Consider the following 26,025-nt stretch of genomic DNA (forward strand, 5'->3'; position numbering starts at 1 on the left):
GAGAGAGAGAGAGAGAGGAAGAGAGAGAGAGAGAGGAAGAGAGAGAGAGAAAGTGGGGAGAGAGAGACTGAATTAAGGGCTGGAGAGATGCCTAGCAGGTCAAGAACCTGAGAAATGAACTTGTTCCCTAGGACCCTCATGGTAGGAAAGAACCAACTCCTTCTGGGAAGTTGTACAATGAGAGAATTTTATTTTTTCAAGCATAGCTAGCCTAACAAGAGCCCATATTCCTGAACCTCCCTCTTTCCCTTTTGGGTAGATTAACCAATGTTGTTAGATTGTGAAGCTGAGCTCCCACCAACAGGATGAAAAGCAATCACCACCTACATCAGGGATAAAAGAGGCCATTTTGGCAAGGATTAAGTGTTTTCACTAGCTAGGTTCAGATTCTAGTGCATCGGTTTTGTAAAAGGAAACCATGTTGCCAAATTACTTTCCCTTTGCTTGTTCCTTTCTGCTACACTTGAGATAATTTTTTTCCCACTCTGACCTCCACATGCTCCCTCCAAACAAATAAATACGTACTTTAATTTTTTGTTTGTTTTAATTTTTTGAGGCTTGGTTTTCCTGCTTCTGCCTCTTGAGTACTTGGGACACCATCACATGAGGCTAGCAGTCAGTTTCTTGAGTCATACAGACCCTGTCTCACAATTGAAAAGAATGGGAAGCAAGGACTGTGAAGGGCAAGCAAGCAAAGTTTATTTCGAAATAGAGAAGCAGCTCCCAGTAGCAGTGTGGAAGTGTCTCAAAAATGAGCTGCCTTAATTTGAATGTGTATATGGAATTTTGATTGGTTGACGGGATCAGGTGAAAGGGTGCATGTTCAAATAAGACCCTGAAAAGTTCCAAGAGAATCAGAGAATCCAGAAGTAAAAAGAACAAAACTGGTAGTCAACTTCTTGGTAAGTCAGTTAGAGCTTTACTCAGTAAAGCTGATGAGTAAACTCAACGCTACTGTTTAAGAACTGTTGACTAATGTTGACTCTAAATCTCACCCCACCTGGATCCCCAGCTTGGCCTTCATCTCCCTAGAGCTTGGTTCTTTTCTCTACTACACCCGGCTTTGGGAGCTCAACCCTCCATCCCCCGGAACTTGGCTTTCCATGCCCACAGGAGGTTAGTCTTCAACCCCTGGGCAAATCTTCTTCAGGACATCTGGGCTGGCGACTCAGACGAGCTGCTTTAGCAGGGCGTGGTAGTCCATGCTTTTAATCTCAGCACTCTGGAGGCAGAGACAGACGAATCTCTGCGAGCTCGAGGTCAACCTGTTCTACAGAGAGCTCCAGGTCAAACAGTTACACAGAGAAACCCTGTCTCGAAAGAACAAAAACAAAACAAAACAAAACAAAACCAACAAAATCAGACTAGCTGCATTTAGAATGGCGCTGCCTTGATTTAATTTCTGACATTTTCATTTAGGGACAACTAACTGATGCCTACACAAGAGCAGACCACCGAGGTTCTTTAGTCGTTTCTGGAAGTCTGACTTCGGTCCGCAACTGCCCTCTCTGTCTACTTGATCATCAGCCAAGCAGTCTTAGTCCTTTCAATCCATGGCATCAGCTCTAACCATCTGGTCTCTTCCGCCTGCACCATCTGCTTGCGGATGGTCACGCACAACGGAACTCAGGGAGCGAGCCCAGAGGCGTCCCGGAAGACTGTGTGCGCACACACCCGGCCTGGCCGGCCTCTCTGACCGTTGACCCGGAAGTGCTTATGGCAGCCCCTGGGTTCTCTGGAGCACACGATGGTATTCCTTACAACGCGGCTCTGGCTGCGGAACCGCCTCACCGACCGCATTTGTCGGGTTCAGGAGGTGTTGAAACATGCTCAGGTGAGTGCGCGTGCCGGGATCGGGGCAGGGCAAGGTGGTGCGCTATCATCCAGACACCCTTCTTCCTTTTTCTTCGTCCAGCATTTTAGGGGAAGGAAGAATCGCTGCTACCGGCTGGCAGTCAGGGCGGTGACCAGAGCTTTCGTTAAGTGTTCGCAGGCCCGCAGACTGAAGAAGAGGAACCTGAGGACCGTAAGCACCGCCCCTGGGAGCCCCATCCAGACAAGGCCCAAGCTTGTCCTTCATCTCCCCTAGAGCTCGGCCCTCCTCCACACCCGGCTTCGGGAGCTCAGCCTTCCAGCTCCCCGGAGCTTGGCCTTCATCCCCTGGGTGTTGTCCTCACCTCCTTGGACAGAAGCTGTGTGAAGGGTGAAAGGACCGGTATCAGCACAAGGCACCCCTAGACCAAATTTTCAGCACAAAGGAGATTTATTTGTCCCATGGGGACAAAGAGACAAAGACAGGAGTTAGAGGACGGGAGAAGCGGAAAGGGGCACTGGAGAGTGGGGAGGGATAGTTATCCTGTAGGGACGAAGGACTGACTCTGGATAGAGAGGAAACAGACTTACCCCATAGGCAAATGGAAGTTTATAAAGGTAAAAGAGGAAGCCTCGTGTTAGGATGGGGTGTTTAATTTTAATTGTATAAGAACAGACACACACACCAGGTATTATGAAGTTATACTATTATTGCTCTTCTCTTTGATTCATACTTACAGATTCTTGTGTCTTTCCAGATAGATGTTAAGGTGTTTGCCTGTGCCTGGCATAGACCCTACTAATCCAGTCAGCCAGATCCTTCAAGGATCCTCTTTCCCTTCATAGATTTGCTGTGTTCCTATGTCTGCCACAGTATCTCAATCTTTGTTTTGGTACATACACGTAGTTTGCAGTGGGTGACTTCCTTGCTTGTCTTTTTTTTTTTTTTTTGAGGGGGAGAAAGGGAAGGCAGTACTTGGGATTGAATGAACCTATGGCTTTGAGCATGCTCGGCATGGGTTTTCTGTGTACACATGTACTCATGCTTATGTACAGATGAAGGTTAGAGAGTAATGTCAGGAGTCAGTTCTTGCCTTCCACCTCGTTGTAGCAAGATCTGCTTCACTGTTCCTGCTATACCCTGTACTCTAAGCTAGCTGGCCTATGAATTTATGGCTTAACCATACGAGTGTTAGGATTATAGATGTATGCTACTACATATAGCTTTTTTACTTGAGTTCCAAGGATTGAGCTCTGGCCATCAGGATTGCACAGTAATATGAACCATCTCTATGGCCTATGAACTTCTGAGCTATATCCCCAGCCAATGTCATGTGTGGTGTGTAGAGGTCAGCTTCCAGTGCCATTCCTCAGAAGCCATCCACCTGGTTGTCTTTGAGGTGAGCTCTCTAATTGGGACCTGAACATGATAAGGTGCCTGGCCTGCGAGCTCCATAGAAGGCATGTATTACAGAGCACTAACTTCCCAGGCTGGACTAGAACTCGTTCTATGACCCAGGTTTGCAATCGTGCCCTAGGAATACCGGGAGCTGGGGTTACAGGCCTATGCTACCAGGCCTACCCTTGCCTGTCTGCCTGTCTTTATTGTTTTTTGTTTGCTTTATTTTGTTTGTAAGATAGAATCTTGCCATATAGCCCTGCTTACCCTGAAATTCACTGTATAGACCAGGCTGGCCTCAAACTTGAGTTGTTCTCCTGGCTTTTTAAAGGAAAATTTTGCTTTCCTTTTTTTTTTCTTTCAAAACAAGGTTTCTCTATGTAAAACAGACTGTCCTGGAATTTGATATGTAGACCAACTAGGCTGGCTTCTAACTTGTACGCCTGCCTCTGCCTCCTGAGTGCTGGGATTAAAGGCTTGTACCACCCGCACCATCTATGTGCATTCCTTTTTGTGACAGTGTCTCAAAATGTAACCGAGGCTGGCTGTATCTCTTGATCATCTTGCTTTTTCCTACGGATTGCAGCCTGCTTGTGATTCAGAGTAGGGCTTGTCTGTATGAAATACATCAACCTTTGCTGTTGTTTGTTCTAAAAGCCTGTTTGCCTGAGAAGAAAACATCTTTTCTATTTTTTTTTTTTTTTTTTTTTTTAGTTTTTCCAGACAGGGTTTCTCTTTGTAGCTTTGTGCATTTCCTGGACCTTGCTCTGTAGACCAGGCTGCCCTCAAACTCAAAGAATCTGCCTGTCTCTGACTCCCGAGTGCTGGGATTAAAGGTCTGTACTGCCACACCTTGCTTTAGGATATTGCTTGATATTGATTTCTAAATGTTGTATCCATATCTTGTTTCTAGCATAGGTTCTGACTGAATTAAAAATTGCTTGTAAAAAGAAGTAGAAAAGCTGGGCGGTGGTGACATACGCCTTTAATCCCAGCACTTGGGAGGTAGAGCTAGGCGGATCTGGGTGAGTTCAAAGCCAGCCTGATCTACAGAGCGAGATCCAGGAAATGGGCAAAGCTACACAGAGAAACCCTGTCTCGAAAAAACAAAAAACAAAAAACAAAAGTAGAAAAGATGTTTCATAGTGAGACCCTGTTTCAGAAAGAAGAAAGAAAGAAAAAGAAATTCAAACATTTATTTTAATTCTAGCTCTGGACTAATCGAATTACAGCTGCCTCCCAGGAACATGGCTTACAGTATCCATCATTCATTGTCAACTTAATTAAGGTAAGCTGAGGGCCTTATTGAGGTGTTGAGTATCTAAAGGAATCATGCCATCAGATGTAAGCCAGCCTGGTAGTAGTCCATGGGGTAGATATGAGTGTTGCTAGGGCTGCACCCTAGACCACTTTTTGATGTCTATGTGGAGTTCTGGAAACCTACTTGCTTTTCCTTTGCCTTGCTGATAGTTCAGCACATTGTAAATACAGCTTGTCATACAGTTGCCTGTTTTGGGATATTCGATCACACTGTGAATCCCGAGTTTGCATTTTCATTAATTAAATAAAATCAACCTTGGGTCAGGAGGCAGAGCCAGCAACTAGTTGACAGAAAGTAATCATAGAGAGTCAGAGGGAGTCTGGAAGACCAATAGAGATGTACTGGGAGTAGTAGGGAGGGACTTTGAGTGTGGCTGTCTTTTTTGGTTTGGTGGAGCTCTATTTCTGAGATGCCAGGAAGGTCAGCTAGTTGCTTCTCAACCTCTTTGAGCTAGGAGGATTTCACCCCAGCTTCTGACTCCCAACTCTTATTGATAAATAGAACGATAGAGATTTAGTTAAAAACTGCATTTGGTGGCATCAGCAGGAGGTGGAAACAGCAGAACATAAAAGTCCCACCAGGCTGCTGCCTGAGAAGTGGACCTGTAACTGTGGAACCACAATCACTGGCTGAAACAGCAGCAGATTCAGGTGTAGCCATTGTGCTAATGGGACCCAGTGTGGGGTGTCAAATATAACAGGTCTTTCTTTGGACTGCTAGCTCCCAAATAAAGAGACTTTTTAATTTTGAAAGCTTGGCCTTAGCTTAGACTTATTCCCAACTAGCTCTTAAAACTTAAATTAAGCCAGGTGGTGGTGGCACATGCCTTTAATCCCAGCACTTGGGAGGCAGAGGCATGCAGATCTCTGTGAGTTCAAGGCCAGTCTGGTCTACAAAGTGAGATCCAGGAAAGGTGCAAAGCTACACAGAGAAACCCTGTTTCGAAAAACCACCACCACCACCACCAACAAAAAACTAAAAACAAATTTAAATTAACCTGTTTATATTCATCAACATTCTGCCACATAGCTTGTTACCTCTCCTCCATATAGTACATTCTACTTCCTCCATGTCTCTTCTCAGAGTTCCTATCTCTGCCTGGAAGTCCCACCTATTCTCTCCTGCCTAGCTATTGGCCATTCAGCTCTTCATTAAATCAGTCAGAAGGTATCTTAGGCAGGCAAGGAAGAACAGACACATCTTCACGCAATGTGATCAAGTATCCTGAAACAGTTGCCAATTTGGATGTTTTTGTATGAAATGAAAAAGATAGAAAACTAATTTTAACTTTAGGTTTGAGGGTTTTTATTTTGTTTTGTTTTTTGTTTTAATGTTATGTAAAGTTATTTTGCCTGCATGTACATCTATGTACTACGTCTGCGCCTGGTGTCTTTTGAAGCCGGAAGAGGGCATTGGATCCCTGAGTTATAGATGATTATAAATTGCCCTGTAGGTTCTGGGAATTAAATCCAGGTCCTCTGGAAGAGGAGTAAGTGCTCTTAACTCCTGAGCCGTTTCTCTAGCATCCCACATTTTTCCTTTTAAAGAGTCCATGGTAGGCATTCTGCTTCCACCTTATCACATACATTGTCCTAGTGCTTTTTAAGGGTCCTCTGGGTGAGCTGAGGAGGTGTTATATCCCCCATTTTATTGATGTGGGCCTGAAGCTCAGAAAGCAGATCTAAAGTCATAGGTCTGCAAGTTGTGGTGGTACACATCTTTAGTCCAAACACTTGTGATAGGGGAAGGGGGGATGACAGGTGGATCTCTGTTGAGTTTGAGGCCAGCCCTCATTTACATAGTAAGTTCCAGGACAACCAGAGCTACATAAGATACTTTTGTATTAAAAAAATAATAATAAAATAAATAAAAAGAGCCAGGCTGTGGTGATGCAACACCTTTAATTCTCACACTTAGGAGGCAGAGACAGGTGGATCTCTGTGAGTTTGAGGCCATCCTGGTATACAGAGCAAGATCCAAGAGCAAAACTACACAGAGAAACCCTCTCTCAAAAAACCAAAAGAAATAAAGAAAAAAGGAAAGAAAGTCACTTCCAGGTCATACAGTAGGGTCCACTTAGTGCTTGATTGCAGTATTTACTATATGTAGCCTATCCTCTTTTCTTCTTTTCTTGTCCCACTGGTGAAAGTTACCTGCTTTCTGAAATCACCTATTATTGATCATCATTGCTGGGGATGGAATCCAGGGCTTGTGCATAAGCACTCACCACTCAGTTACACTCCCAGCACTATGGCCTCTCTCTTTTGAGGTAGTCTCACCTTGAACTCAATGCTTCTGTCAGCCCTGTATCCTTAATGAGCTTATATGTCTTTGAATTACAGTAAAGGATTAGCCCATGCCAGAAGTCGTAGTGTCCAAGTGACCACTGACCCTAACCATGGGTCCTGGGCCTTAGCTGGCTCTTCATGTTGTAGCCTCTACAGGTACCTTTCCTTGTCGTTGTCCCCCCCCCAAATTTATCCTACAGTATCTTCCTACATTTTACAGGCAAGATGTTCCTGCTTTACCTATCCCACCGTTCCTAGCTGTTGATCACCAGTAGGGTGGTGTTGGCTACTCTAGACTCATGAAGTCTTGTGGTTGCATCCTCCTGTCTGTTCCCACATAGAATATCCTGTAGTCTACTGAAGTAATTTCTGTTGTTTTTGGATAGGGTCTCACTAGTCTTTGGCTGGCCTGGAATGCAGAGATCTGCCTGCCTCTGCCTCCACAGTGCTGGAATTAAAGGTGTGCACCACCACACTTCGATTTTTCAAGTGGTTTCTGATGCTTACTACTGGTTGTGGTTCTTTGTCTTCCCAGTGCCAGGTGGAGCTCAACAGGAAAGTACTTGTGGACCTGGCCATCTATGAACCAAAGACTTTTAAATCTTTGGCAGCTTTGGCTAAGAGGAGGCAGCAGGAAGGATTTGCTGCAGCTTTGGGGGATGGAAAGGAGCCTGAAGGCATCTTTTCCAGAGTGGTGCAGTACCATTGAAGGCTGCAGAGCTATGGAAATTCTTATAAACAAGATAGTTGCAAAAGGATTGTCTATCACCAGTAAGTCTGATTTGTATTTGTTTATATTTTAGCAACAGGCTTGAGAGAAAAGGTTTTTTACTCAGTGCCCTGTAAAGATTGTACAAATAAACCTTTTGCAGTGTTCAACTTGTGAGTTATTTTCTAGCATCAGGCAAACACACCTTTAAATGCATAAAGCCTCTGAAGTGCCCATATACTTGTTATCATTGACTGCCCGTTAAATGGCAGTAGTAGGATTTGCATGCTGCTTTTCCCTATAAAGTAGGAGTTCCACACCAGGCTTCTGAAATACCCCTGCTTTGCTGTGGAACAACCCTTTTCTACACTGTGAATATGTATTACTCTCATTTGCTAATAAAAAGCTGGTCAGTAGCTGGGCAGTAAGAGTTTGAGGGCAAGAGCCATACCAGGAGAATTCTGGGAAGAGAAGGGCAAATTCAGAGAAGCAAGATGATAATTTGTACTGAGAAAAGGTACCAAGCCACGTGACCAAACATAGATAAGAATTATGAGTTAATGGCCGGGTGGTGGTGGCACACACCTTTAATCCCAGCACTCGGGAGGCAGAGCCAGGCGGATCTCTGTGAGTTCGAGGCCAGCCTGGGCTGCCAAGTAAGTTCCAGGAAAGGCGCAAAGCTACACAGGGAAACCCTGTCTCGAAAAACAAACAACAAAACAAACAAACAAAAAGAATTATGAGTTAATTTAAGGGTAAGAGCTAGTTAGTAATAAGCCTGAGCTATTGGCTGAGCATGTATAATTAATATAAGCCTCTGTGTGGTAATTTGGGAAGTGGCTGCTGGGTATTTGGGAACAGACTCTGCTCTGTTCCCAATCTGTAAGCTTATAAAAAAGGACTGCTATTAACCTCTTTTGGTCTTTTCCATATGTATATCATACCCAGTGGTTCAGCTTTTGGGCCACTAGCCTGTTTCCTGTCTCTTTCCATGTTCCCAGTTGGGTACAGCTTAGGTGACTATGTCCTCATATCAAGAATGTGATACTCTTGGTCTCAGTATGAAAAGTTGGCTCAGTTTTAAAGTGAGACTTTGAAACTTACATTATCTAGCTAGATTTTTTTTTTTTTTTTTTCTGAAACAGGTTTTCTATGTGTAATAGTCCTGGCTGTCCTGGAACTCACTGAAATCCGCCTGCCTCTGCCTCCTAAGTATTGGGATCAAAGGCATGTGCCACCACCATCAGGCTCTAGCTAGGTCTTTTAACACGCCTGCTCTGTGAGGCTCAGGAATACATTCTGGACAAACGCAGCAGCAGCAGCAGCAGCACCTCAGCAGGTCTATTCATGTTGTGTAATGTAGTCTCTCTCATTCTTCCTCCTGCAGTGGATAATGTATTCAGGTCAGGCCATCTTGGGATCCTGGCTCACTCAAAGACTGCCATCCCTCCGAAAACACCTATTTCCATGCCTCTATCAAGTTCTGTAGCTTGCTTTGTTGTTGTTTTGTTTTTGTTTTTCAACACAGATATGCATATAAGCAAAACACCAATGCACATAAAATTTTTAAAAAGCTGTAACTTAGAGGTTAAGAGCACCTTCACTTTGTAGACCATGAATGCAGACAAAACAACAATGTACATAAAATAAAATTAAATAAAATCTATATTTTAAAAAAAAGACCACTTGGATCTGTCCTCTATTCTTTATCATCACTGTAGGCCAGGTTAATTTTGTCTTCTATTACTGAAGATTCCTACAAGGCCCCTTTGGGTTTTGTTGTTGTTGTTGTTGTTGTTGTTATCAGCCTAAAGGTCACTGCACTAAGTATTTGTGTCTTGTTTATGATACTGTCACCACTTTGCTTGAGTGTTCATTGGCTCATCAGCCAATGGTTATTGAACCAATGGGGTAGAAGATATAGACCCTTTTGGCCCCATCACTGAGCTTTGTTGTGTACTTAATAAAGACAAGAGATGCTGCAAGCCACTAAGTTGTACCCAGCATCCCTATCTAGACTAGGTTTCTCTTCCTGTTGGGTGTTAACAGACATCTCCAGTACCAGAGTCTGGCTTGAGTAACTAGAGCCAACAGTCTCTTCTATCTTTTGGCCAGCTTCAGTTTAGGGAATGGGCAAGCAGCCAGGCAGTGACAGCCTTGGATCCTTGGACCCACCTTGGAGTTGCAGCCTAGGGATAGAGATGGGTAGACAGTAACTGTAGTTGGAGTTTTCCTGCCTGGCCTACAGTCAGGACAAATCTCTCTCACCCGCCAGGCCCATAGACGCTCGGAACCAACCAAGTAAACACACAAAAACTTACATTGTTTACAAACTGTATGGCCATGACAGGCTTCTTGTTATCTACTTCTTCTATCTTAAATTAACCCATTTCTATTAATCTATACTTTGCCATGTGGCTCGTGGCTTACCATTACCTTACATCTTCCTTGTCATGGCGGTGGCTGGCAGTATCTCTCTCCAGTCTTCACTTCCCAGAATTCTCCTCCTCCTTGTCCTGCCTACGCTATCCTTCCTGCCTGGCTACTGGCCAATCAGCACTTCATTATTTTAACCCATCAGAGCAACACGTAACATACAGAACATCCCACAGCACTTCTCCTTTTCTTTTTTTCAAAAAGCAAGGTTTTAACTTTTCTATAGTAAAATTTTAGATAACAAAACCATTATCAATCAAGAATTACAGTTATAATATTAATGAAGATATCCTATCTATATTTGTGAGTCTAAGGTTTTATATCAAACTTATCTTTTATCATAACTGAGAAAATTATAACTATCTAGTCTTCAACCACATCAAAGACCTCAGAAGGATATAATATTACCTGAGAACCAGGAGAAGGATGCAAGCAACTTTTGGGAGTCTTGTAGGGTAGACAGAGACAGCTGGCAGCCTGGACAATCACCTAATGTTCCTTTGTAAAGTTGGGGCATCTGTCTTCAGCCCACAGGGCTAGAGTCTCTTGTTCACTTCTTTTCAGTCCTGTAGAATGTCTGGCAGTTTCTTCTGAGAAGCAGGAACCTGAAGGACCATTTTGTCAAGCAAAGTTCAGTGGTCACCTTTCTATGGTTCCTGCATGTCCAGTTGATCAAGCAGTCCAGGCAAGAACAGTTTCTTGCCCAAATGGCTATTTTTGCCAAGGTGAAGATAAACTCCATATGAAGTGTCTTTAATGTCCATCCTCCTCTCTGAAGTAAATAGGTGCTGCCAGGAGCAGACATGAAAGGCTAGCTCAGTTGGTAGAGCATGAGACTCTTAATCTCAGGGTCGTGGGTTTGTGCCCCACGTTGGGCGCCAGATATTGGTGAAACTATTAAGGCCACTCCACGTAGTTAAAGGGAGGTTTATTTTGTGGGGTAACTTATAAATGAAGGGATAGGTTGTAGGGTCTGGCAAAAGTATGGCGCAGTCTGGCGGTGTTCTCTGGAGAACTCTGCTCGGTCCACCTCCAGTGTCCAGGGTCCCAAACCAAGCGAGATCTCTCTGGATCCTGGGTCTTCAGCTTCCTCAGCCCTGCCTTGTGGGCATGACCATTACCGAAGCCTCAATGGGAGTTGGAACTTCCAGGCCAATGCTGGGGTGGCTACCCACAAGTAACAATATGGCCAGCATGGGTAGAGGACAGGAGATGTGGTCTTAGTTGGATCTGCTTAGGCAATGGAATCAAACCAACCCCCTAGAGCTGGGCTATATGCTGACTATTGGCAGCCTTGTTTGAAGCTCAAAATACCTGAATTGGACCTATCCAGGAGTCTCCTTACCTTCAGTGTCCTCTCAATTTTCCCTCCCTCCAAAGCTGCAATATTGCTGAAAGCTTAAGATAACAGCAGTGGGGGCTGGAGAGATGGCTCAGCAGTTAAGAGCACTGCCTGCTCTTCCTGAGGGCCTGAGTTCAATTACCACACCACATAGTGGCTCACAACCATCTGTAATGAGATCTGGTGCCATCTACTGGCCTACAGATAGAACGCTGTATGTATAATAAACCTTTAAAAAAAAAAAAGATAACAGCAGTGACAGGTAATAGCCACATCTACTGCATAGTTTTGGGTGAAACTTGGCAGGTCAGGAATGGAGTTAGGAATATTCATAAATACTGTCTGTAGGGTCAACTCCAAGTCTTTTCCACCGACCTTCAAAATCTCTGGTACCTGCCATGAGAGATTGGTAGAGTCATTATATTTTCCAGTTCTCTTTAATCTGCCCTTAAAAAATATTTACTTACGTATATGAGTGCTCGGTTTGCATGTATGCCTGCATGACAGAAAAGGGCATCAGATCCCTATAATAGATGGTTGTGAGCCACTATGTGGTTTCTGGGAATTGAACTCAGGACCTCTGGAAGGGCAGCCAGTGCTCTTAACCGCTGAGCCATCTCTCTAGTTCCTTAACCTGCACGGTTTTTGTTGTTGTTGTTGTTTTTTGTTTTTGGTTGTTGTTGTTTGGACAGGGTTTCTCTGTGTAGTTCTGGGGCCTGTCCTGGATCTCTGTAGACCAGGCTGGAAGGGTTGGGAACTGGAGACCCTGGACTAAATCGCGCTGTAATGCTGTGCGTGTGAGATAGTGGGGAAGAAGTCCCAATACCCAAGCAAAGACTCCCTTCTAGAGCCCCAGTTTGTGAGGCAGGAGCGCTGTAATCCCCGCCGACTGACCGCTTCCGATTTTGTCCAGGCCCCGGAGCCCAGTGGGTAACGAGCAGCCCCTCCCGTGGCCACTTCCGGCGTCAGCGGCTGACGCAAACAGAAGAACAGGTCGTACGGCCAACGGGGTCGAGGCGGCGGTGACGTGCAGCCAATGGGCGGAGGTGGGGCGGGACGGCTGTGATCGTCGCGAGGAGCCGCCCTCCGGGAAGGGCCCGAAAAAGAATCGGCGGCACAAAATGGCGGCGTCGGCGGCCGGGGCTTCGGTGTTGGCGGCTCCTGCGCTGGCGGCCGGCTCTTCCGGCTCGGGGGGAGCCGCCCCAGGGTCTCAGGGGGTACTGATCGGTGACAGGCTATACTCAGGCGTGCTCATCACTTTGGAGAACTGCTTGCTGCCCGACGACAAGCTTCGCTTCACGCCATCCATGTCGAGCGGTCTCGATATCGACACAGAGACCGGCCTCCGCGTGGTGGGCTGCGAGCTCATCCAGGCAGCCGGCATCCTGCTTCGCCTGCCGCAGGTAAGGGCGCGGCCGCGAGCTTTATAGATAACCGTCCGCCGGCGGCCGAGAGTGCCAGGCCTTTGTTATTGGCTTGGCCCACGTCCCGGAACCAACCGGACCTAGACCGTGACTGAGTTCGGAGCCAGGCCCGCACCACAGCCTCGACACAATCCCCCTGAGTCCATGCTTCACACTTGACCGCTGACCGGCTTGGAGTGGGGCCCGCGCCCGGACATCACCTCCCCCTCCCCCTCGGGCAAAGGCCCTCTCACAAACCCCAGGACAACCTCGCGAGACAGAAATTCTTTGGGGAAATGGAAACGTAGTGGGTATTTGTTCTAGGGGGAACTACACATGACATTTCAGCTGGGACAGGTTTGAGTTTGGCGTTCAAAAGTGATGGAATCTTCTCCGTCCCTAGGTGGCCATGGCTACAGGGCAGGTGTTGTTCCAGCGATTCTTTTACACTAAGTCCTTCGTGAAACATTCCATGGAGGTAGGCTTCTTTGTTTTATCAGAGAGATGAATTGGGAGGAAACCTGGCTTGTTCTGCGCACTTCTTAGTGAACTGAATTCTGTCCTGTAATGTCTATACAGTTCTCTCCCTGGAGGCCTGTCTCTGTACTTTCTTTTTGCTCCTAATAGTTTTTAACGCCCTGGAAGGTCCTCAGGTTGGGGAAAAACACCTGTATCCCAATGTACATTTCAGCATGTGTCCATGGCTTGTGTTCACCTGGCTTCCAAAATAGAAGAGGCTCCAAGACGAATCAGGGATGTCATCAATGTATTCCATCGCCTTCGGCATCTAAGAGAGAAAAAGTGAGTCCTTTCCAGAGCTGTTGTATGTCTGGTAATATAATACCAACCTGTGGATTTACAGTAGCTTGTTCCCGAGTGCCAGATGATGTCTAGAGGGGTAGGGGAGCACAATAAGCAGGATAGTTGGCTGTTCTAGCTCTGCTGGAACAGTTCCTGTATGACCACATCAGCTCACCACCCTAGTCTCCTGTTTTCTCCATGTTTCTGGGCTGGTGAGTCTTCATTAAGGGAGTTGTCCCAGCATTGTATTGTGTTGACCAGCATTCCTGGCCTCTCCTTGCTAGGAAGCATTTGTATCCTTCCAAAGTTATTAACAGAAATAGCCCTAGAAATTGTCTGTTTTGATATCTGATCTTGCTGTGTAGCCATAAGTGGCCTGAAATGTAAGTGAGGCTGATCTCAATCTCTCAGCAGTCCCTCTCAATCTCCCCTTATGTTCAGATTACATGTGTGAGCATGCTTGTCTCCAAACACTGTTTTGTTTTGTTTTTTAATTTTTTTAGTTAATTACTTTTATTGGACATATCTATAAATAATTATTAAATACAATTCATAGTGAGAAACACAATTCACATCTGTACCAATTGAAACTGGAATGCATGATTGAGACAGATAACGCCAGTAGCGGTGGGGTCTGCAAAACAGGTTCTATGTGCACACCAAAGTTCAGCTCCTGATGAGCGTGAGGAACTCTTCCCGAGTCTTTGGGTCTTCCTGGAATACCCCCAGCATGGTGCTGGTGACAGTCTTGCTGTTCATTTTCTGCACGCCTCACATTACCATACACACATGTGTGTTGCTTCAATCACTATCCCAACACTTGCAGGCTGCAAGGCTTCTGTGATGGCTACTGCAATTTGTTTGGTGAGGTGCTCTTGAACTTGTAGTCTTCTACTATAGATTTCTACAATCCTGGCAAGTTTGCTGAGGCCAAGAACTTGCTTGTTGGGAAGGTAACCAATGTGGACCCTTCCCACAAATGGAACAAGGTGATGTTCACACATGGGGAACATATCTATGTCCTTCACAATCACCATCTCATCGTGATCCTCATCAAATATCTCGTCATTCAGGACATCTGAGATAGTCTCCTGGTGTCCCTTGGTGAAGAATTGTATGGGGGGTGGCCGCTCTCCAGGGTGTCTTGAGCAGCCCCGGCCGCTGGGGGTCCTCGCCCAGCGAGCGCAGGAAGGACGAGTAGGCAGCCTCCAGGTTGGAGAGGTTCAGCTCGTTATCCTAGCTGCGGGGCCACCCTGCCTTCCAGGTATCGGTGGCCTGTGGTCCCTTGGTCTCGGGTGGCTGGGACTTCTCGGCAGGCCAGCTGGCCCCAGGCCTTGGCAGCTCCCACTTGGGGAACCTGGCTCTTCTCCATGGATCTGGCACGACTGCTCCCAAGAGACACCCAAGGGTGCTGCAAGCACTGCAGCTCCGCTTCACCAGCAGCTGGGACCTGTGGCCGACACCGGGGCTGGGGGATCAGCCTGGAGAGAGACACTTGGAGTGAAGGGCAGCTACCAGCTCCAAACACTGCTTTTTAAAACACTCATGGAGAGCTGGGCATGGTGGCACAAGCCTTTAATCCTAGCACTTGGGAGGCAGAGACAGGAGATTCTTTTGAGTTTGAGGTCAGCTTGGTCTACAGAGCTAAGTTGCAAAACAGATGGGCTACACAGAGGAACCCTGTCTAGCCAAACAACAACAATAAATGAATAAAAGCCAACCCATCCTTGGAGCAAGTCAGAAGTGAAGATATACAATTGAAATCTTGGTGATTGAGAGGTGGAAATAAGATCAAGAGTTCAAGGTCATCCATCCTCAGTTACATAATGAATTTAAAGCCAGCCTGGAGTACATAAGACCCTGTCACAAAAGAACATAAAACATAGGAAGATGTTTTCTTTTCTTTTTTTTTTTTTTTTTTTTTTTTGAGCTGAGGATTAAACCCAGGGCCTTGTGCTTGCTAGGCAAGCGCTCTACCACTGAGCTAAATCCCCAACCCAGGAAGATCCTTTTTCAAAAACAGGTAAAACCCAAAAGCAATAGTGAGGGTCTCAACAGGTAAAGGACCATGAATTCAACTCTAGAATCAACATGGCAGGAGAGAATTGACTCCCACAGTTGTCCTTTGTCCTCCACAGGTACAACCCATAAAACAAACAAATGTAATACAAGTTTTAAAGAATATATACACAGATGGTTTAATGGGTAAAAGAGCCTGCTGTCAAGCCGGAGGACCTGGATTTGATGCCCAGGTTCCACATGGTAGAAGGAGGCAACTGATTTCAGTAGTCCCCCATACAAAATTAAAAGAAGAAAGAAAGAAAAAGAAAGTATCCACACAAAAAAACCAGACAACTGTTGTTCCTAGAAGTGCCCTAGACCTTATCCCAGACTTCCTGTTCTTTTTCACAGAAGCCCTTTAGTTTTTATTTTGTTCTGCTTTTTTTTTTTTTTTTTTTTTAAAAGAACCAGAGTCTTATTATGTAGCCTTAGTTGGCCTGAAACTTTATGTAGACCAGGCTGGCCTCACTCAGATTGACTGTCTCTGCCCCTACAGTGCTGGGGTTAGGGGAATGTGCCACTATGCCCAACTTAACAGAAACCCTTCCCTTTAAAACACAACCTGGTCTCTTTTGTTTTGTTGTTTTTGTATTGTTGTTGGTTTGGTTTGGTTTTTTAATACAGAGTTTCTTTGTAGACCTCTGGCTGTTTTGGAATTCACTCTGTAGACCAGACTGGCCTCAAAACACACAGATAGCCACCTTCCTCTTTTTCCTGAGTGCTGCAATCAAAGGCATGTGCCACCATGCCAGACTAAACCTGGTCTCTTTTTTGATAGTCTATATCTATAGCTTTCTCATTCAAGAGTTCAACCAACCTTGGATTGGAAATATTGGGGTGCAGGGAGTGGAATCAGTGTCTGTGCTGAACATGTGTAGACTTTCTTGTCACTATTCCTTAAACAACAGTACCTTGACTATATGTGTGTAGCATTTACATTGTACTAGGTATCATAAAGTACCTAAATATGATTTGAAATGTGTGGAGGCTGTATGTAAGTGCTTTGGGGGATATTCCACCATTTTGTATAAGAAACTTGAGCATTCATAGATACTAGTGTTAGGTGAAAGTTGTCATGGAACCAGCTCCAGTGTATACTGACGGATGTCTTTATTGATTCTGTAGTTTCCCATTCAACCAGAAAGGTTGATCGCTGTCTTGAATCTGACATGGTGTTATATAACACTTGTGCAGAGATCCAGAGACCTACCTCCATATTCAAGAGGTGTATTGATATGCTAAATGCTCTTTTATGTGTAGAAACAAGGGGCAGGTTAGTAATAAAGTGTACATAGGTTAGAATTGAGGTTTGAGGGCTGTTTCATAATTTTGTTGAAGTGATTTTGTAGCTTTCTGGTACTGTAGTGTAATCACTTGGTGGAATCTGAAAGACTTTTGCTTGATTGATGCTGATACAGAGCATTTGCTTTGTCTTTGCAGGAAACCTGTGCCTCTAGTGCTGGATCAAGAGTATGTTAATTTAAAGAACCAGATTATAAAGGCAGAAAGACGTGTTCTCAAGGAGCTGGGCTTTTGTGTCCATGTGAAGCACCCTCATAAGGTGGGTTTGGTTTGGTGCCTGCAGCCAGCTAAGCCATACTTCAGCTGACTTCTACTATGTGCTGAAGTGAAGACCTTGAAGAGTACTGAATGTTCCCTTTATTTGGTTTTCTTGTTTATGTCTAAAATGTAAAATTAATCCTTTATTTATCAATCTTTTAGTAATTACTTTTATAAGAGTTTTTGAAGTGATGTCCTTTAGATCTGGGCTTTCAAAAGCAGTGGTAAAGTTAGATGTTGAATCCATTAACATACATTTTTCTTGCCTGACTTGGCAGCAAGCAGGTTAGGATTTCAAAGACATCTCTAGCTACATTTCAAGTAGGAGGCCAGTCTCCCCTACATGAGACCTTATTTCAAAAATAAGCAGGACTTATCCTGGTGTGGTTGCATACAGCTTTAATCTGTGCAGTTGGGAGGCAGAGACAGGTAGATCTCTGTGAGTTCAAGGGCAGCAAGTTCCAGGACAGGCTCGAAAGCTACACAGAGAAACCTTGTCTTGAAATACAAAAAAAAAAAGAAAGAAAGAAAGAAAGTTTTATTTGTTCATACAGTTTATGTATATGATTGCTCTGTCTTCATTCATACCAGAAGAGGGAATCTGATCCCATTATAGATGGTTGTAAGCCACATGTGGTTGCTGGGAATTAAACTCAGGACCTCTGAAAGAGCAGTCAAGTACTCTTAACCAGCCCCATGTACATTTTTCTTAACAGTAATTTTTTTTTAAAGTGCATGTGTGTGTGTGTGAGTACATTTGGAGTCCAGATAAAATTGCCAGGAATACTTCTTCCTCAGATGCATGGTCTTAGTGGCCTGGACCTTACCAAGTAGGTTAGACTGGCTGGCCAGTGAGTCCCAGGAATCCTTCTGTCTCTACCTCCCAATAGTGAGCTACCACACCCAGCATTCTTACGTGCATTCTAGGGATTGTGAGGCAAGCACTTTACTGACTGAGCTTTCTCCTTAGCCCTTAAGGACTAACTTTGTTTGTTTGTTTTGGTCTTTCGAGACAGGGCTTCTCTGTGTAGTTTTGGTGCCTGTCCTGGGTCTCGCTCTGTAGACCAGGCTGGCCTCAAACTCAGAGATTCACCTGGCTCTGCCTCCTGAGAGCCGAGATTAAAGGCGTGCGCCTCTGCCGCCGCTGCCGCCACTACCACCTGGCAAGAACTAACTTTTAAAAGTTAGCTTTAATATCTCCAGTAGAAGAACATGAAGAATTCTGAATCCTTTCATTTCAAAATGAACCAAAATAGTTTATATCATGTGCTGATTAGAAATGAGTTGAGTGTCTTATCTGGTTTAGGTAAACTAAAACTTTAAAGCTTCAGGCTTAGCTGGGCATAGTAGTGCACACTTTTGATCCTAGCACTTGGGTAGCAAAAGGCAGGCAAATCTCTGAGTTTGAGGCCAACCTGGTCTGCATATCAAGCTCCAGGCCAGCCAGATCTACATAGTGAGACCCTGCCTTAATAAACCAAAGTTCATGTTTACTTCTGTGGCCTTGTCATCTTCTATTGCTTATTTGAGTTTCTGACATTAAATTCTTGGTAAATCATCCACAAAATATTTTAAGTACTTAATTTGTTTAATGTATTTTCATGTTTTGTGCAAGTTGGCTACTGGGGTACAGGGATGTGTAGGGCAGGCTAATCTCATTGGTGGAAAAGATGGTGTCAACAAGAATGAAAATGAGCCGCATGGAAAACAAGGCCTTCAATCCCATGGGTGCAGCATGGTCTTCACATGCGCACTCTGCCCAACTATAAAAGCAGGTAGCAAGCACATCATAAAAGTTGAGCTGTCTGCCGGACGTCACCAGGAGCTCCCTGGGGTATAGCTTGAGGTTCTTTTGCTGCATGGACACCAAGATCTGAGTTCCCTGCTCTCCAAGTTTTTGGTAATAACTGCCTGACCCATATCTTCCAGATAATCGTTATGTACCTTCAGGTGTTAGAGTGTGAGCGTAATCAACACCTGGTCCAGACTGCATGGTGAGTTGATTTCCCGTTCTATGAGACCAGCCAGGGCAGTTCAGGAATGTATTACTTGAGGCACTTGGGCAGTGGGTTGTCATCCCATGACTTGGTTATGGTCTGGAATTGTCCCAGTGCCTCCCCCAAAATGACAGGGACAGGCTTAACGGTAGGTGGCCCATCCACCCCTGCCCCTGTATTCCCAATGCTTCTACCCTGGGAGAGTAGTCAATGGGCTTCCCTCTGGGGTTTGGTAGCTGGGTACAGGAATGTACAGGTGATAGTCCCAACCACATAATCAGTGGTATTGTTTTCAGAGAATTTAGGGAAGGGGAGGGGTTTTGATGCAGTCCTGGGTTGGTTTTAGCAGGCATATGCTAGAATGAAGGCTGAAGTAACAATTTGCTGTTGGGGTATATTTCCCCCACAGAGTTAAGCCTGTAGGGGTCATAATTGCTGACTGAATTGTCTGGTGCTATGACATGCTTTATAGAGAACCTGTTTTGACTTTTCTTTTCTGTACTCTTTCAATCAAAGGGTAGCCTCTGAGGGTAAGTGACTAAGACTTCTCCTCTGCTGTCCAAGCGCTTTGGTGCAGGGACAGCGGCCGTCTTCAGCCAATCCAGTGCAGGCTCTCCACCGAAGGCTGGCTCTAGACTGGTGGTATGCGTACCTGATAGTATAGTCATGGCCGACTGCTGCTTGTGGTTCTCTGATGATTGTGCTTCTTGTTAATCCTGTCGTGCTTGGTAATTGTATCAATCAATTAGAGTTGATAACTGTCTTAACTTGAATTTTGTCCTTTTAAAACTGTTGTACCTATGCAATAAAGATGCAATACCTTGTTTTTTTGTTTTTTTGTTTTTTCAAATGTATAGAAAGCTGTAAGAACTGAAGTGACAAATTGGCGTGGTGGAAATTCAGGCTGTTACTAGATCTTGTTATTATTCCTCCCAAGTCCTACAGTTGCTCTTTTCAGCAGCTTAAATGGCACGCTTTCCAGTAAAGGTGTGCATCTTTAAGTTAAACTATTGTAATTTATTTCAAATGTAGCATAAAGTTTAAATACACCTTTAAAGGATTTCACTTGTTTTTAGAACCTAAACTTAATGAGTTAGTATATTTGAATACTAAAAATTCCTTATTAGTAATAAAATTATTGATGGTTGTATTTGTGAATGTTTATACTGTTTAGCCACAGAATGGCTCCTGAGAGATGGATAGTGCAGTTGTCATTCTGGCTTCCCTTCTGATGTGTAGAGTTAATGCTTCCAGGGCCAACTGCCTCTTATAGACAGCTGTAGAATTTACTGTTTAGAATGTCAAATTGGGTTTGAATGTTACTTTCTCTAAGGTTTTAGGGCAAAGATACTGGGTGGGGGTAGTTAAATCTTATGAGGTACAGCCAGACATTAGGGTGTGTGTGTTATACCATTATGGATATGTTGGGCAGTGTATAATATAACCTCTTCACATGTTTTCTCATGAATTGTTTTTGTAATGTTGATAAAGCTAGTTTACCATTTGGTTTTAGACTATCAATTTAAAAGAAATATATAAAGAAAATGTTAAAGATGTAGCCAATTTTAAAGACCTTTAACTTTTCTAAAAATGTGAAGTTTTGTACTTACCTATATCTTCTAAAGTATTATAGTATTTTTAAGTGTACTTAGCTTGTTGCCACTTTTAGTGTTTTGTTGCTTTTGTCTGATTTTTATGAATGTTCATTTTAAGACTCCTTGTTGAAATGGGACAGTTTGGAAACGTTCTTTGATAAGCCCGAGAAGAGGATTCCCTTGGGTGTTGACCTCCTCTGCATGATGTGCCCATGCATCTGAACTGCACCCAAGGGCCTTTCCCTTTTCCAAGTGGACTCCCTCACTGGAGCTGCGGCCCAGTCATCTGGAGAAGGACCGGGCCACAAGTGCTGCCTGAAGAAAAGGAACACAGGACAGCTTGTCTCACAGTTTCAAGGCTTCATGCTCAGCCTGCTCATTTGAGTTTGCATGTTTCTCTGCACTATGGATTTTGAACATTTAGATTTCTTTAATCAACTTCATTTTAACTACTAAGTAGCATTTTCTTTCTAAGCATTGTGCTTTGCATGATAGCAGGCCAAATATAGAAGGAAAAGTAAAGTTAAAGTCGGTTCTCGTTCATAGCAACATGTATTTGACATTCAGCCAGCTTTTTTCCCCAGTGATTTCTTTCATGTATTCAGAATGTCCCCTGGTATCTCTGGAGATTCCCAGAATTCCCAGCCCAGTCCTAGTGTAGAACCCTTAGGAATAACAACCTTTGATGACAGGTAGTGGCATAGTTGCCCATATCATTACAGTCTTCCTGGTCTTGTTTTTAGGAACTACATGAATGACAGCCTTCGCACCGATGTTTTTGTGCGGTTCCAACCTGAGAGCATTGCTTGTGCCTGTATCTACCTCGCTGCCCGGACACTGGAGGTAAGTGCATTTACCTACATTTTAGACTCTAGACCTTTCTCCACCCTCTAGTAATGTTAGTGTATTTGTCAAACTAGGTTCATTAGCAACAGAGTTTCTTGGTAACTGTCAGGCCATTTTCAGGTGTTGCCCTAAGAATCTTGTTGGGCTTGAAATGTTTTGGTGGTAGTGGTGGTGGTTTTTTGAGAATCCTCAGATTCACAAAGATACAGCCTCTGCTGCTGAGCGCTAGGATTAACGGTGTGCACCACCATACCTGGCCTTGGAGTTCTTAAGGAAAGTGACATGATAACATTTGTATTCACAGATCCCTTTACCCAATCGTCCACATTGGTTTCTTTTGTTTGGAGCAACTGAAGAAGAAATTCAAGAAATTTGCTTTAAAATCCTGCAGCTTTATACACGGAAAAAGGTTCCTCTGTGTGTTTTTGTGTGGATTATATGCTTGTGTTTGGCCAGAAGCATTTGGTTCTGAATGGATGATTATGGCTTTTCAGGTTGATTTGACACACCTAGAAAGTGAGGTGGAAAAGAGAAAGCATGCCATTGAAGAGGCCAAAGCACGAGCTAGGGGGCTGCTACCAGGGAGTGCTCCAGTTCTGGACAGTGCTGCAGGGTTCTCACCTGCTCCCAAGCTGGGTAAGTGTTCAGACTTTATTCTTCACAAGGGAGCAATTTGGAACCTGAATTTTGGTTTAGGGATATGTGCTACTACCTCCCAGTTCTATCTTGGAGTTGAGCCTGCAACTTATCTCAATAGTACTCTGGTACTGGAATCCCTAGCCCCAGGAATTGTTGTCATACTAAGAAATGTGGACAGCCTTTCTAAAATGCTGTTTTTTCCTTCCTTCCTTCCTTCCTTCCTTCCTTCCTTCCTTCCTTCCTATCTATTCGGGCGGTGGTGGCGCACGCCTTTAATCCCAGCACTTGGGAGGCAGAGGCAGGCAGATCTCTGTGAGTTCGAGGCCAGCCTGGTCTACAGAGCGAGATCCAGGACTGGCTCCAAACTACATAGAGAAACCCTGTCTCAAAAAAAAAAAGTTATTTATTATGTGTACAATATTCTGCCTGCATGTATGCCTGCAGGCCAGAAGAGGGCACCAGATCTCATTATAGATGGTTGTGAGCCACCATGCCACCATGTATGTGGTTGCTGGGAATTGAACTCAGAACCTTTGGAAGACTAGCCAGTGCTCTTAACGTCTGAGCCATCTCTCCAGCCCTCTTTCTTTTCTTTTCTTTTTTTATTTTTTTAAACAGTATCTACCAAGTTGGCTTGTTACCTGGTTTTTGGCTTGTGTTTTGTTTGTTTGTTTGAGACAGGGTTTCTCTGTGCAACAGCTCTGGATGTCCTGAAACTAACTTTGTGGATCAAGCTGCCCTCTAACTCACAGAGATCTGTCTGCTGAGTACTGGGATTAAAGGCGTGCAACACCACCACCAAGCTAGAATTTTAAGCTTAGAGTCTATGACTATATTGTTAGAACATAGAATATGATACTCTTTCCCTGGTCCCTGGGCAAAATAGGTCTGAACAAATAGGCCTATCTGTGTCTTGTGTGTATTTTCATTCTGTGTTCCAGGGTAGTACAGGTGGTCTTGTCTTTCTTTGCTAGTGTATTTCCTTTTGAAGAGGTTTCTGATTATGGTTTTAATTTCTTATTTGATTCAGTAGAATCTCCCAAAGAAGGTAAAGGAAACAAGTCTTCTCCACTCTCTGTGAAGAATGCCAAACGGAAAGTGGAGGGCCCAAAGAAAGCCAAGGCAGACAGCCCTGTGAATGGGTAAGATGCTCATGTGTGCCTACATAGACATTGAAGGCTAAGGTATCACAGGTCTAAAACTACTGTGCTCCTGTTTGCAGCTTGCCAAAAGGGCACGAGAGTCGAAGTCAAAGCACGAGCCGTGAACAGAGCTACTCACGATCCCCGTCACGGTCTGCTTCTCCAAAGAGAAGGTGTGTGCTGGGGCATTTTCTTAGGGGAGTAGGAGGGGACATAGATGTCACTTGCAATAATGCGGACATTGGTGCCTTTTTATTTTATTTGAGACAGGGTTTCTTTTCTGTGTAGTTCTGGCAGTCCTGGAACTCATTCTGTAGTGCAGACTGCTTCCCAAGTGCTTGAAGTGGATTGAAGGTGTGTGCCACCATGCCCAGTGGGACAGTGGCTCTTAACCTGATGTGGTTTTTCTTTCTCTGAATTTAAGAGTCCCTTTGCAGCCAACTGGTGGTGGTACATACCTTTAATCCGAGCACTTGGAAGAAAGAGGCAGGCAGATCTGAGTTAGAGGCCAGCCTGGTCTATAGAGTGAGTTCCAGGACAGCGAGGGCTGCACAGAGAAACCCTGTCTTGAAAAATGAAACAAAACAAAACGAAGCCCTTTGCCAACTCCTCTGCTTTGTTAGGGCTTGCCTAGGACAGGTGGCCACACTTGTGGTGACAAGTATGTTTTTCTCTCCACAGGAAAAGTGATAGTGCCTCTACCTCAGGTGGGTCCAAGTCACAGAGTCGTTCTCGGAGCCGCAGTGATTCTCCTCCAAGGCAGGTACACCGTGGTGCTCCCTACAAAGGCTCAGAAGTGAGGACCTCCCGGAAATCAAAGGACTGCAAGTACCTCACCCAGAAGTCACACAAGTCTCGTAGCCGGAGCTCCTCTCGTTCTCGAAGCCGGTCACGAGAGCGGACAGACAATTCTGGAAAATACAAGAAGAAAAGTCATTACTATAGAGATCAAAGACGAGAACGTTCAAGGTCATATGAGCGCACAGGCCATCGCTATGAGCGGGACCACCCTGGACACAGCAGACATCGGAGGTGAGATGGGTTCCTTGGTGGCTGCCCTTGGTTCCTCCCTGTTGGACACACCTTGGCTTCAGTGGCCTTGTAGCATGATATTTTTTTGGAAGTTTTCAATTGGATGGACCTTGAGGTGAATTTAACTGATGGGACAGTGAGCAAGGTACCCTTCAGGCTGGCCTGGGGAGTGCTTCACATCTGTCCCAGTTGAAGGTCCACCTCAACTACAGACCTTCAGGTAGCTGGATGGAACAGCAAAGGCACTCGTCCCCATTGGTGTGGCTTGGTGCTATTGATAAGCTGTCTCTTCACTCCTAAACTTATATTCAATTACGTTAAGCCAAGAAAGATGATTTTTCAAATGTCCACCTATATTAGGTTATACTTGTGTACATATTTTCCAGTGTTTCACAAAGAGAAAATGGCCTTAATACCCCCCCCCCCCCCCCCCCCCCCCCCCCGTTCTCTATTCATGTTGTAAATAAACATGTGTTTAATACAAGTGAAAGCTATATGTAAAAACTCAGAATTTGAATTCTGTTAGCTTAACACTTGTATAGAGAATTCTGATTTTTAAATTGTGAAGGTATTTAGGTCTGTGTTGAAAGTCATATATTTTTATCTGCAATGCTGAGTGCAGGCCACCAGCTCTAGAGAAATTTTACGAGGTTGAATAAACAAAATTCTCAGGACACTTGGGGTGTAAGACTTTGTGAGCTGTCCTTCTGCTAGTTTTCTTATGTGCATGCCTGGGGCTTGGCTGTGGGACTCAGGCATAGTGGGAGTGTTTGTGTGCAACTGTGCACTGCCAGCTTAGCTATTCTAGGGGAAATAAGAGCTGTATATTCCCTGATCTTTGCTCCCAGTTCTCATTAAAGTGTTGGATTTTGTATTAAGCTCTGTGCGTTACTGAAACCATCTGCCCTTAGAGATGAAAGGCTGTTTTCTGGAGTGCAACAGGAGGGAAGATATGACATCAATGTACAGCTCAAGGGCTTCAAACTAAGGGTCATGGTTTTATAATAACTTAAATTTTGTGTTTAGGTACAGGGACAGCCAAGAATAGGGCTCCTGGGTTCAGACTGCGATCTGAACCACTATGGACAGACAGTAAGACAGGTAAGATGAGCAGGCCTATTCTTTGGATGAGTATTGCCTGTAAAAATGTACGGGCTCTTTTGCCAGGGATCACTTCCTTAAACTAGGTCCTAGAGACAAGTATGGGCATTGTTCCCCATATCTTATCCCACCCTTGATAGCCAGAGCATCAGTGCCTCCAGGTAGCCTGCATATACTTTGTCTGAGTAGCATTGCTAGGGCTAGTCAAATCCTACTCAGGTCAGCTTCATGGTTCCCTGTCCCTACACAAAGAAGTAGCAGGTGGGTCAAGCCCCTATTTCAGTGGGGCTCCCAGGTCATAGTGACCATTGAGACCAATACAGGTTCAACAAGATATTTGCGGGCCCTGGGCAGAAAAATCAGTTCATCCTGGCATCCCCTGTCTGAGGGTGATATGATCAACCTTTCCCTCCCTCTAAGGCAATGGCTCTCAACCTCTGGGTTGCAACTCCTTTGGAGTGCAACAACCCTTCCACAGGGGTCACCCAAGACCATTGGAAAACAGATGTTTACATTACAATTCAGAACAGTAGCAAAATTA

At 44.6% G+C, this 26,025-nt stretch overlaps 2 protein-coding genes and 1 pseudogene across 9 annotated transcripts; 2 read left to right on the forward strand and 1 right to left on the reverse strand.

Annotated features, from left to right (window-relative positions):
• The first annotated feature begins 1,671 nt into the window (after positions 1-1,671).
• Positions 1,672-9,070, forward strand: Mrpl20 (mitochondrial ribosomal protein L20). Of its 2 annotated transcripts, XR_004944189.1 has the most exons (5): positions 1,672-1,834; positions 1,916-2,026; positions 4,422-4,499; positions 7,356-7,591; positions 8,917-9,070. XR_004944189.1 is itself a non-coding variant. In XM_036177456.1 (4 exons), the coding sequence occupies exons 1-4, from the start codon at positions 1,748-1,750 to the stop codon at positions 7,527-7,529; spliced, it is 450 nt and encodes a 149-aa protein (XP_036033349.1). In that variant the 5' UTR covers positions 1,672-1,747; the 3' UTR covers positions 7,530-7,699. The 2 variants fall into 2 exon arrangements, 1 of the variants encoding a protein (XP_036033349.1); XM_036177456.1 differs by lacking the exon at positions 8,917-9,070 and having other exon boundaries at positions 7,356-7,699.
• On the forward strand, positions 7,553-25,261 carry Ccnl2 (cyclin L2). Of its 7 annotated transcripts, XM_036177451.1 has the most exons (13): positions 7,554-7,591; positions 12,221-12,710; positions 13,114-13,188; positions 13,402-13,511; positions 17,013-17,133; positions 19,062-19,126; positions 19,646-19,771; positions 21,468-21,567; positions 21,875-21,979; positions 22,065-22,206; positions 23,240-23,351; positions 23,432-23,524; positions 24,033-25,261. In XM_036177451.1, the coding sequence occupies exons 8-13, from the start codon at positions 21,475-21,477 to the stop codon at positions 24,385-24,387; spliced, it is 900 nt and encodes a 299-aa protein (XP_036033344.1). In that variant the 5' UTR covers positions 7,554-7,591; positions 12,221-12,710; positions 13,114-13,188; positions 13,402-13,511; positions 17,013-17,133; positions 19,062-19,126; positions 19,646-19,771; positions 21,468-21,474; the 3' UTR covers positions 24,388-25,261. The 7 variants fall into 7 exon arrangements, with proteins under 7 accessions (XP_036033343.1, XP_036033348.1, XP_036033344.1 ...); XM_036177450.1 differs by lacking the exon at positions 19,646-19,771 and having other exon boundaries at positions 7,553-7,591; positions 23,243-23,351; XM_036177449.1 differs by lacking the exon at positions 19,646-19,771.
• Positions 14,107-15,772, reverse strand: LOC118577393 (annotated as a pseudogene).
• Positions 25,262-26,025: the final 764 nt, after the last annotated feature.

Source organism: Onychomys torridus, chromosome 2 (genome assembly GCF_903995425.1).
Source record: "Onychomys torridus chromosome 2, mOncTor1.1, whole genome shotgun sequence".
Taxonomy (NCBI): Eukaryota; Metazoa; Chordata; class Mammalia; order Rodentia; family Cricetidae; genus Onychomys; species Onychomys torridus.